General features: G+C 33.7%; 2 protein-coding genes and 1 non-coding gene across 3 annotated transcripts; 1 reads left to right on the plus strand and 2 right to left on the minus strand.

Moving 5' to 3' along the window:
* Positions 1-846: 846 nt before the first annotated feature.
* Positions 847-4,314, minus strand: LOC126706614 (uncharacterized). The gene is made up of 6 exons (XM_050406151.1): positions 4,148-4,314; positions 1,860-1,926; positions 1,604-1,726; positions 1,428-1,511; positions 1,242-1,328; positions 847-1,145 (listed from the first exon to the last, which is right to left on the minus strand). Exons 1-6 carry the CDS (start codon positions 4,213-4,215, stop codon positions 1,059-1,061), a joined length of 516 nt encoding a protein of 171 aa, XP_050262108.1. The 5' UTR covers positions 4,216-4,314; the 3' UTR covers positions 847-1,058.
* A 27-nt stretch (positions 4,315-4,341) lies between these two features.
* Positions 4,342-4,414, minus strand: TRNAR-CCU (transfer RNA arginine (anticodon CCU)). The gene has a single exon. It is a non-coding gene; the product is annotated as a tRNA-Arg (tRNA).
* Positions 4,415-5,071: 657 nt separating this feature from the next.
* On the plus strand, positions 5,072-8,701 carry LOC126705012 (putative leucine-rich repeat receptor-like serine/threonine-protein kinase At2g14440). Its single transcript, XM_050403977.1, has 8 exons — positions 5,072-5,156; positions 5,533-6,079; positions 6,994-7,457; positions 7,726-7,864; positions 8,032-8,103; positions 8,199-8,267; positions 8,442-8,513; positions 8,626-8,701. Exons 1-8 carry the CDS (start codon positions 5,072-5,074, stop codon positions 8,699-8,701), a joined length of 1,524 nt encoding a protein of 507 aa, XP_050259934.1.
* The last annotated feature ends 3,490 nt before the right edge of the window (positions 8,702-12,191 follow it).

The following is a 12,191-nucleotide window of genomic DNA, read 5'->3' on the forward strand; positions in this document are numbered from 1 at the left end:
CACTTCTCCGTATCAATTTTGTGTGCAGTGCGCGCCTGCCGCTCCATTTCTTTTCTTCCATAAACCACAAGGGCCGGAGCTGAAGCTTCCCCAGGCCCACAGATCATATTAGACATAAAAAAAATAAAATAAAATAAAATTAAAAATTAAAAAATTAAGCCCATATAAAATGCCATAATTTGTGTCATAACTGTCAACGTTACAGATTGTAAGCGATGAAGAAAAAGTAATGGATCCATATAAGAGTGATAGACAACTAATCACAATCTAACACGTAAGATAGTTGTGACAAAAGTTATAATATTTTATGTGATACTAGAACTACTTTTTTTTTTTTTTTTTAATAATACTAGAACTACTTATTAGACATTACTTTTATTTTGAAAAAAATTTAATGAATGTCATAAAAACATTGATCTATGAAATATTTTTAGATTCTTTTTATGAAAAAAGGAAAAAAAAAAAAACCTGATTTTTTTTTTTGTAGCTTTTTATATTTTTTTATGAAAGTAATATCAAAACTTTCTTAAACATAAAATAGTTCATTATCAAATACTCTATGAGTATCCATTAACCAGGCTCATTTATTTTTCAGAGAATAACTTAATTTGAGAATTGAGATTCATATCATCACAAATAGCCCTATTGTGTTAGCTCAAATAAGCTTTGGCCAATGAAGAAGTGTGTTATATGCAGTTGGCTGATGATGTGGTTTTGCATTAAACAAGGATTAACACATTATAGTAACTTTGTGGGCTATTGATGGGCACCTTTGTCCTTAAATCCATGGACGCCAATGGAATTGCAGGACTACAGCAAGTCCAAAGTCCAAACAACCATCAGAAATTAACGATAAATTTTCTCTGATTTCATATAGCACATCAGTGATTTATAGAATTACATTGACCCTCCGCTTTGCTAATCAAATCCCACATGTTACTGCAGATATCAGGTCTAATTGGACTACAGATGGCTATTAATTACCAAGCCACCTAGCTCAGTTTGCTTAAGGTAGTTTAAAAAAGAGGAACTAAAATTTTAATAGATTATAACTCTTCTCACAAGGCGTCACGAGCAGCAATCCGGCATACAATAGCATCTGCAAGTGAGGATATCCCTAGTTCCGGGCCAGTAATCTTATATTGCTGAAAAATGAGAAGTCATTGCTCATTAGTCAATGGAAGCAGCACAAGGAAAAGGAAAGAAAACTGGTAAAGATGTAAGCAAAATCATTGCAAAACCTTTTGTATCTGGGCCTGGTTTGCTCTGCCGTTTAACTCCTCCAAGTCGATCTCTTTTCCATGGATAAGTTTCTCAACGGCTTTCACCTGGCAGAATACTAAAATTTACTTATACCAGAATGGGCAATTACTTTTTACTCAATGCCAAATATGATCTGCTACTTCACTCATAAATAGTGATCTCACCTCATCAAGTGTAGCATTGAAACGAGCAGCAAGGATGTAAGTTGTACTTTCAGAGATGCCACACCTTTTTAAAGATTCTGTTATCTATTCAAAATAGAAGCCTAGAAGTTATCCATCTGGCATAACAGAAAAATATGCAAATGAGCCACCATAGTTAACTAGCAAAAAATGATTACATGCTTAGATCCCGAGTAATTGTAAACAAGCTCCGAATGAAGAGTGCGTGTTGTCAATGACTCCCGTGATTTAGACACAAGTGTCTTATGAGCAGCTGCTAGAACAGGGAAAACATCTGGAATCTGTTCATAATTTATTTAGGTGAAATTAGAGAAATCAAACCAAGTGTAGCTTAGAAAAGATAGAGAAATGAAATTGACTGGAAAAACAAGAAATAGGATATAGTATGTATATAAAAAAAAATAATAATCGTACAAGTGATGCATTGAGAAATGCAACTTCTGGTTCCAGTGTTCCAGCTTGCATAGAATCAAGGAGCTCCCTGCATAATAAATAGTTCATAAGGTGCATTTCACTTTTTTACTTAAATAAGCACCCTATATCGTATGGCCAGATACTTAAAAAAAAAAAGAAAAAAAAAAAAAGAGCTGTTAAATTTACATGAACAGAGAAGGATCCGGATTGCAAGTGAAATTTTTGACACTGTTCCCATTTAGTATTACTTTTTGATAGGTAACTAAAAAACTTTATTGAAGATTTAGTATCACTTAAAAAGAGTACAACTTAAAAGGTCTGTTCACTTAAAAATGATGCAGAAAGTGTAACCAAATGTTCACATAACAGTCAAAACAGGATTCTCCTTCCATTTGATTTTGCCTAATGCTACTCTCTTAATCAGAAGTTCTGACTTCTGAGCCCAAGATCCCAAGATCTAAGAGAAAGAGACTGCTTCCACTTTCACCTCCGTCGAATCTAATGGGCAAAAGACAGGAACTTGTGTGCCCCCATCCATCTAATTCCTCATAGCCTAGTTCATATCTCCAAAAAAGACCAGCAACACTACACAAGAGATTACAGGATTTTACTTTAAACTTGATTCTTAACAAGGAAAATCTCAAAAAAGACCCTTACTTCTCCCAACAACTGCAGTTCTCCCTAGATCACATATAAATTATAGTATTGTCTCTATACACAATTACAACCTCCACCACTATTTGACTCTAAATAATGCAACCCAATATTGCTTCACTTCATCCCAGAGCACAATGACCACCATCAACCCATTAAGAGCCCCATTTAGGCCTGCAACTTTGCTGATAACGCAGAAAAGTTGGCACCTGGATTTGCGTTATTAAGAAAATTGGGTTTTTGAAACAGTGCATAAATTGGCATCAGGCTTTGCATTTTTGAAACAGTGCAAAAAGTACCTTTTCAAATTTCAGCTCATGGGGTGCTTTTTTCAACAACTCTTGTTTTTAAAGCAAAACTGTGGCAATTTCACATGCACAAACACTCCAGGAAAAAAAACAACAACAAAGTTTCCAAGTAATTTGGGTGGAAATACACTTAATATTAGTATTAACATCAAAATTTGGAAGTACCAACTTTTTGAGAATAGGCTCTAGTTCTTCAAAAGCTGGAAAGTGTGTTGAAGAATTATGAATGGCATTGGAGACCAGCAAGATCAGAAGATATGGTCCAAAAGAAGGCTAGGCCTGGTGCAATTAAAAGAGAAGGATGGAGCCATTTGGTTAGCATCCATTCTGGGGTATATTCTTGTGCAGCCACTTGGGATGAAATCAGGATGAAGGATGAGGGTCATACCGTGGTGGAAGTTAATTTGGTATTCAGATGCAATTAATTCCTAAACATAGTTTCATTGGCTGGCTTGCTGTCAACGAGAATGAGACGAGTGCAGTGGGGATTAACAGGAGATAGTGCCTGCATTTTTTGTCGGAGATAAGTCGAAAGCAAGCATGGGCCATAGATTCTTTGAATGCTCTTTTACAAGAAGAAATTAGAAAACTGTAATAAGGTTATGCTTAGTGAATTCTATTCCTACCGTTTGCAAACCTCAAGGGCAGAAGTTTTAGAGCTGCATTATGCATAGTATGGGCTACTGTATACAATGTATGGATTCAAAGAAATAACAGAATTCATGGTGGCACTGTCAAAATAAAGGAGCAAATCCTCAACAAAGACACAAGCAAAGCTGTTAAACGCAGAATGGCAACCAGAAGCAAAATGAATGGATCCTTAATAAAGTACTTTGGGTAAATTGGGGCATTAGGAGAACATACTACAACTCTATGAGAGCTAACAATTGATGGCTCCTGTATGTGTCCCAAGATTTATCATTTAACAACTATACAGATTACATGGACCCACCACTTTTTGTCGATCATTAACAGTCACACAAGTCAACAAGTCATGAATTGGGTGTGTCTGTTATTGTTATTGCTTTGCCAGTTGTGTTTGTAAGTGGTTCTACTCTTTGTTTTCAATGAAATTCAGTTGATTTATCAAAAAAAAGTTAATCACTCTATATTCTACAAGTGTCTAAACATGAATTTGCACTCTGTATTAGTTTGACCTTTTCAAGGTTAAAAAAAAAAAAAATTCTGAAAAAAGAAAAATCAGCCAAATATAACTGGTATAAAACTGAAATTTGCTTCAAAAGTTTGAACATTTAAGTATCCCCCATAAGCCTTTTTTTTCCCCGAGAAACAAACGGAAAATTAAGGAAAGAGAAAGAGGCGTACTTGGAGTTGGTGACGTCGATGAAGAGTGCGAGAGAGACTGTGTCACCATTGATTTCGAACGCCTTCATCGCTGGTTTGGTTCTTTGTTTTCTGATTCGAACTTCAATTTCAGCTAGGGTTTTACTTTACGCTCCATTCCAAAAATTTTCAAACCGCACCGTTTCGACGAAACAAGAAAATAGAAAAATAAAAAACGCGCCAGATAGGGGTCGAACCTATGACCTTCCGCTTAGGAAACGGACGCTCTATCCACTGAGCTACAGGCGCTTTGTTGATATTGTAACACATTGAAATATTATATATACTAGTCTGATCGTGCTCCACCAATCCATTGGGCTCTTTTTATATTTTGAGTTTAAGATAATTTTTCAATTTGAATTTATCTATTGTTAATGAGGTTACACGGGAATGAATTTTTAAGAAACTAAAACTTATTATTTGAAATAGAATAAACTACTGGTTTAGCGTTTGCTACTTTTTAAGAAAAGAATGTATCAAACATGCGTGAAATATATTTAGATAGAGAGTGTGCTAATTTTTAGGAAAAATATTTCTCTGGTAGTTTTATTTTTATTTTGAATTACAATTTTAACCCCATTTTTTTATTTTTTAAGAATAATGATTATCTAACTAGATTAGAGGTATTTTTGACATTTTTTGAAGTCATAACTAACTTTCTAAATCATCTTAATATATAAAGATAGAGATAAAACAATGATGAGGTTGAACTAGTCAAGCATGTTCATATATTCTGTAAAACCCATTTTGTCTATCTTCAAGCATAGCCCTCGACGTGTCAAACCCGTTGAATTCCAAACCTAACCATGCCCAACTTTCCCTTCTCATTCTCTGTTTGTTTTGAGAGAAAAAACCAACAAAACTTCCCCAATTTGCATCCTTTCTGGGTGCCATAACCCCATCGATATGTGCCTCTCCATCTTCCTTCTTTGGCTTGTCAGCATCCCTTTATCTCTATGTGCAAACTCTCTTTCAATTCCTGACGTTCGAGGTATGTATATCACATTTAACCACAACCATAACATATATAAACATGCACAACATTTTTTTTTTCTTTTTGTTAATCCAAAACAATTTCATTGATTTACATTATACAAGTATATTATGTTCATTCATTCGATGTTTTTAAAAATGTATAACACAATTCTCATGAGAGAGAAAGAAGACTTTCTATTTGATCAACCAAATAATTATGTTTTCTTGGGGTCGACTATGGATACTCAATAGACTAATTAAGGTTGGGAATGGAAAAGATTGATCCTTTCAATGTATATATGTATTTTTTTCATGCATGCTACAACGTCATTCGTTATGAAAATTCAATATGACACATATGTATATTTTTCTCATTGTTTTTCTTGATATAGGTTTTCTTCTAAATTGTGGTGCGGACCCATCTAACGAAGTAATCACAAATGGTGTCAAATACATCTCAGATGTGGGGTTCACATCATCTGGGAATAGAACACACCTCAAAGCCTCAAACCTGTTGCCTATACTAACCACATTGCGGTATTTTCCTGACCCAACTGCACGAAAATATTGCTACGAGATACCTGTGATCAAAGGAGGGAAGTACCTGCTGAGAACAACATATTATTATGGACGTTTTGATGGAGGGAAAGAGCCACCTGTATTCGACCAAATTGTAGACGGGACTAAATGGAGCATTGTGAATACTACAGAGGACCATGCCAATGGACTTAGTTCATTTTATGAGCTTGTGGTGGTTGCCATGGGAAAAATGCTAAGTGTGTGCTTGGCTAGGAATGAGAAGACTATTTCGAGTCCGTTTATCTCGGCTCTTGAGTTGGAGTTCTTAGAGGATTCCTTATATAACACAACAGATTTTGGCAAGTATGCGCTTAGTACAGTTGCGAGGAGTAGCTTTGGAAGTGAGGAGGACATGATTGGGTACGTAGTAGCTAGGGAAATTAGTTTGTTGATTGTTTTCTTTATGTATATGTTTTGTCAGTTTTAACTTGTTGCACAGACCAAAATCCTAGCTAAGTGATTTATTTAATGAAATGGAATGCACAAAGAACTAACATTAATCTTGAAAAGTATCTAATATGGCTTTTATCAATCTAAGGTTTGAAATTAGATTCTAAATGTATCTCTCTATATAGTAAATGAATTAAACCCAAATCATCCATGCCATGTATCCATTGGAAAATGTTAGAGTTAATATAGTTTTATAACTAAAAAAAAACTTTTAAAATGACGTGACTATTAATGTGATTGGTGTCACGTTAATAACATAATAAATAATTTTAAGTTTTTTTTTTTTTTTTTTTTTGTTGTGTTTAAAAGTTGACACATCAATTATGAAACTTATGTAGTAGTTGTAACATCACTATGTATCAATTAGTTTTATGACATGTTTTATAATTCTGGGAGTTTACAAAGATGTTGTTGTTAAATGATCTTGTTAATTCATTGAATGAAAATCAAGAAAATATCAATGGTTTAAACTTGATTGATTTCAAAATATCTTGACCATGAAACATTCATATTATTTGTTAGATTTATTTGAATAGTTGTATATTTTCATCTTCAAAAACAATAGAAAAAAAACCCTGTAAAAGTAAGTAAACTTGCTGAGAATGATGGACTTTGTAATGGACATTATTAACTATTTATAGTTAAAATCATGTCAAAAACAACTAAATGTAATAGTAGTAGTCTTTGATTCAGAATTGTTTCTTTGGTTTCCATATGCAATATTTTTTGTTTAGCAATCGAACAAATGTAAAATGAAGAAAACAGAATGTGGAATAGAAGTTTGAGAGAATTCTGATGGTGAATATCTAAACATATGAACCTAGTTATCCAGATGACCAATTCAACCGTTTATGGCAACCATTCCTGGACAAGAACCCTGTTGTCACAAGCCACTTCAATGTAACTTCTTCAGATTTTTGGAACCTCCCACCACCACAGGCATTCAGCACAGCAATCTCCACAAGCGAAGTAAAGAAACTCCAAATCATGTGGCCACCTGTGGCGCTTCCTAATACCAGCTACTATATCTCACTCTATTTCCAGGACAATCGGACCCCTAGTCCGTATAGCTGGAGAGTTTTTGATGTTTCTCTAAATGGCAGGAAATTCTTCACTAATCTTAATGCCACAACCAATGGTGTGACTGTTTACTCGACACAATGGCCTCTATTTGGGCTGACTGAGATTGTCTTAACTCCTGCAAATGGGATGAATGTTGGCCCTTTGATCAATGCTGGTGAGGTCTTTCAAATCGTGCCTCTTGGTGGAAGGACACTCACAAGAGATGGTAGCCCCTTAAGCCAATCTCATTTCCACTTAAGTAAAGCCAAGATACAATTTTTCACAACTGCTAACATGACAAGTTGTGATTGGAACATCTCTTTACATGGATTCACGATCTACACCACTTTTATTAGCAATAATCAGATCATGCCACTTCAATAGTTGTGAAAAATTGTCCTTAGACTTATTGCTTCCACTTTATACCTGCAATATATGCTTTTTGGAATCGTTTATGTTGTCTTGCTTAACCATTTATTTGTTTTGGTATTTAGTGGTGGCAATGGAAAAGTTAGCTAGAAGCTTTAATGATCCACCTTCAGATTGGAGTGGTGATCCTTGCTTGCCTAAAGAGAATTCATGGACAGGAGTTACATGTTTTATTTCGGGGAAATTTGCTCGTGTTATCGCTGTGTAAGTTTACCTAAAATTGTTACACGAACCAATTTTTATTAATAATGAGATTTCTATGAAACATAATAAAATCACAAGATAAGGTATATTCAAGCGTGCTATAGGTAAGATTTTGTTGTGAATTAAGACTGACTTTGATTTTTGTTCGACGTGTTTCTTATATGAAGGAATTTAACTAATGCTGGACTGTTAGGATCATTGTCTTCAAGCATTGACAAGTTAACTGCACTCACCCATCTGTAAGCAATCTAGTCCTGTTAATTATGCTACTTGACTACTCCACTAACTCAATACCACTAAATCTTGATGATACTGGGGAGTGATTTGTTTGCAGTTGGCTTGGGGGAAACAATCTCTCAGGAAAAATCCCAGAAATGAGCTCATTGAAGGCACTACAAACTTTGTATGCTAACAAATGTTTTACGTTTCGTTCTTTATTTCGTATAATTTCTCTGCTTTCTTAGATTCATTATTCGTATGCAACATCCTAATCAATTTGTTTTTCTTTTTTCTACTTCTTTTTATTTATTTATTTATAAATTAACGACAAAATTTCCTTCTTGTTATTCTAATGAAGGAATTTGGAGAATAACAAGTTTGAAGGAGAGATTCCTCAATCATTAGGACTACTTCCAAAACTACATGAGTTGTAAGTATCGCTATTCAAAAAACCTACCAAATATTATAATCTTTTGGTTTGTTTGTTTTGTAATATTTTTTTTAGTAGAGATAACAAGTTTGATGAAATGCTTTGTTAATAGATACCTTCAAAATAACAATCTTGATACAAGAATTCCCACCACACTACAAAATAGAAAAGACATGGACATTCTGTAAGCATAATACATCCTCTTTTTCCTCTTAGTTTGCTTTAATACAAATACATTACATTTGCATTTCTATAATCTGCATTGGAAAATGTTTTTAGTTTGACTTTTCTGCTAATATACTTAAATTTGACCAAGTCTTGCAACTAAAGGCAAGCTGATAATTCTACTTTTGTTTTAGGGTGTCTTCTTGATATGATTCAAAGAATTTAACATGATCATAATGAAGGATGGATGAGAGAGGAGCAACATATTCTCTGCACCAATTTAGGATGAAATTGGGAAGTTTTACGCCTTGGATGAAACTATACAAGTTGTGTCATTGTAAATGATTGCCTTGGAGGAAGGGAGAGAGAGATTAATTAGCCTTGATTTTAGTTCTGCATATTTGTGTCTCTCTTCTCACTTTTTTACTATTTGTCAACAAACTAAATATACAACTTTGGTATGAGTAACCAAATATATACAATTAACATGTTATATTACATACTTGAAATAACTTTTATCTCTAATGAATGAGTTATTAAAGAAAGTGAGAAACAAATTTTTATGAAAAAAATAATTGGTTTTTTTATTTCTTTTTATATTTCCCAAAAAGGTGGTATCAAAATATTCCTAAAATAGAATATAAACAAATATAGTAGTGGCTCCAAGAATTTTGTTTAGGGTGGTCATTAAAAAATTTTAATCAAAATAAAATTTGAATATATAAACATCACAAAATAAAAACATATGCAAATACATAAAGTTTTAAAACTTCATTTCACAAGTTTTTATATTTTGAAATCGTTGTGTGATATGTTAGTTTTAAGGTTGTCCACGGGTCGGTCCGGGTCGGGTTTGTGCCTAACCCGAAACCAAACCGACCAGATTGGGTCTCCTAAACCTGGACCCGCCGAAGGTAGCGGTTCGGGTGGTCGGATGTCATCGGGTTTCGGTCGGGTATTGGTCGGTTTCAGACTGTGTGAATGGTCGTCGAATTTTTTCAAAATCTTTGGTTTTTGCTGGATTTGACCGGATCTCAAAGAGATCTTGGCGGATCTCAACGAGATCAGGCCGGATCTTGAAGAGATCTCGGCAGATCTCGAATAGATCCGGCGAGATCTTGGCAGATCTCGAATAGATCCGGCGAGATCTCAATGAGATCAGGCCAGATCTCGAAGAGATCCGGCAAGATCTCAGTGTAACTCGAGGAGATAGGACAAAATCAAACCGGTAACCACTCAAATCGGCGAGGAATAGAAATTTTGATGAGTTTTCCGGTCAGGTCGGTTGTTTCTCGGTTTTTCATGCTCAAACTCATCAACTGACCCGCCGGTCTCAGGTTTTATGGGCGAAGACCCGCTGCCGACCGTCGCCGGCGTCGGCGTCGGATTGACCAGTTTTCGGGCCGGGTCGACCGGATTGGGCGGGTTGATCGGGCTCTGGGTCTGCTTGGACACCCCTAGTTAGTTTCACTATTAATGTTATCTGCTACATCTTTTTCAATGTACATAACCAAGCAATTATTAAGTTACTGATTTCCCATTCAATTATCAACATATTGCCTAAATAAGTAATAATATAAACAAAATGCATTATCTTTTTTTAAAAATGTATCACAAAAATCTAATAAATTCGGTTAAAGACTAAAGCAAGCACTAACAAACTAGCTATTTTAAAATTGTGCATTTTTTAATGTACAAAAATAGCAATTTTAAAATATGCCATTTGAAAACACAATTTTAAAAATCACAATTAAACATTTGACTTGGGTTTTTAAGCTAATTTGTTTGTTTGGACAATTTTTGAGAAGTGCTGAATCCATATAATTTTTGTAACACTTTCACAACAAAGCCTAGGCGGTAAGTTTTTATTGGTTATAATTTGAACTTATTACTGAAATTAATTATTTGTTCAACAGTAACAACCTTCTACTTAGGATTTTTTATGAAAATATTGTGAACATAGTATTTCTCGCAATTTTTTATTTTAACATTCAACGGACCAAAATTTTGGAGAGGTTGAATTTTATTTTTGATGGACTCAATTGTTATTAAGGGTACTCAAGTTTTTTTTGGGTGGTATTTTTTTTTTTCTAGGATGGTTAAAAGACCCATATTAATTTAAAAATCAAAGAATTTTAAGTTATATTAAATATATATATAAAAAAAAAAGTCTAGGTGGTCATGTGACCACCCTGATTAACCCTTGGCGCCACCCATGAATAAATGCGCTAAAGACACCTGTTGACTGGACCCTTAAAGGAATGGTGCATATATAACTTATTTTTTGATGGCTTTTGTTAACGACTTGTCAATTGCCTTAAAAATAATGATTAAGATGCGTTTAAAGTTTTATTAAATATTATTTTTATACATTTTTTAAAGTCAAATTGTGTACAAATATCCAAAGAAGTACACATAACAACAACAAATTTGTGTGTGTAAGCCAATAAATTATTAACAAGTATATTATTAAATATTAGTATTGATGTGTATATACCATGTTGTATATGCTAGAGTAGATACAAAAGAGCAAGCATAGAATAAAAACATGAGAACATGAGGGTTATGTAGTTTAGCCTTGTTGGCCTACGTTCACAAAAAAAAATAGGGTTACATTTTTATTTTATATATATATATATATATATTTTTTTTTTTTTTGAGATAATATAGATAGAAGACATAGGGGATAGGGAATGAGGGAGTGGGAAGACAAGATTTTCAATTCTAGCACTTATGAAAGGGCCTATATTTTTATTATGTAAGAGTGTAGTACAAGTCTATGTTATAATGAACCATAATATGAGTATATATAGTAGACTAAACTATAAACTTTTAGTACAAGTAGGAGACTTTCTTGTACACAAAGTAGGTGGGCTTAGGGCTATTACAATAGACTAATATGTCTAATATATTTTTCACAGATATTTTCTTATTCGAAAAATGTATATTACAACTCATTATTGAACATTTATTAATGCTTAACTCATGTCCATAGGCACTCGTTAACAGAATTAAATTAATTCTAAACTATTGTGTAGCACATTTTTCTATTGTTGCAATCATGATGTGTATGATCATCATCACAATTTGAAAGTTGAAACCCAAAACAAAAGGCCTAAGTGTAGTTCTTTAGTTTGTTTCGAGTTGAATTTCTATATGTTATACCTAACCCAATTTGCTATGCCTTATATGGCAATGTTGTGCATTTCTAAACATTCAATAAACTTTCCAAGTTTGTATGTACTAAACCACTAACATTTTCATAACATTTTCACAACGCTTTCATAAAAAATAATTAATGGTAAATTGTTATTGGTTTTAATTTGAACTTATCACTGAAGTTACTTTTTAGTTCATTAGTAACAATTATCAATAACAACCAGCTACTTAGGATTTGTTGTGAAAGTGTTGTGGACATTGTAGTTTTCTTACTAAAAATGTGAGTGCTAAAATGGACTAGGTTCAATTTGATCCATTAACTATTAACTATATCAATTTAGTACTTAAACTTTC

The sequence above is a fragment of the Quercus robur genome, chromosome 11 (assembly GCF_932294415.1).
Source record: "Quercus robur chromosome 11, dhQueRobu3.1, whole genome shotgun sequence".
NCBI classification, from domain to species: domain Eukaryota; kingdom Viridiplantae; phylum Streptophyta; class Magnoliopsida; order Fagales; family Fagaceae; genus Quercus; species Quercus robur.

Bases quoted from the DNA above. Each gene is read 5' to 3' on its own strand.
- LOC126705012 (XM_050403977.1), top strand. From the start codon at position 5,072: ATGTGCCTCTCCATCTTCCTTCTTTGGCTTGTCAGCATCCCTTTATCT. The intron at 7,865-8,031 runs GTAAGTTTACCT...TCTTATATGAAG, and splicing joins TTTGCTCGTGTTATCGCTGT to GAATTTAACTAATGCTGGAC. The intron at 8,514-8,625 runs GTAAGTATCGCT...CTTTGTTAATAG, and splicing joins CTTCCAAAACTACATGAGTT to ATACCTTCAAAATAACAATC.
- LOC126706614 (XM_050406151.1), bottom strand. From the start codon at position 4,215: ATGAAGGCGTTCGAAATCAATGGTGACACAGTCTCTCTCGCACTCTTC. The intron at 1,727-1,859 runs GTACGATTATTA...AATTATGAACAG, and splicing joins CATTTCTCAATGCATCACTT to ATTCCAGATGTTTTCCCTGT. The intron at 1,146-1,241 runs GTTTTGCAATGA...CTCATTTTTCAG, and splicing joins ACCAGGCCCAGATACAAAAG to CAATATAAGATTACTGGCCC.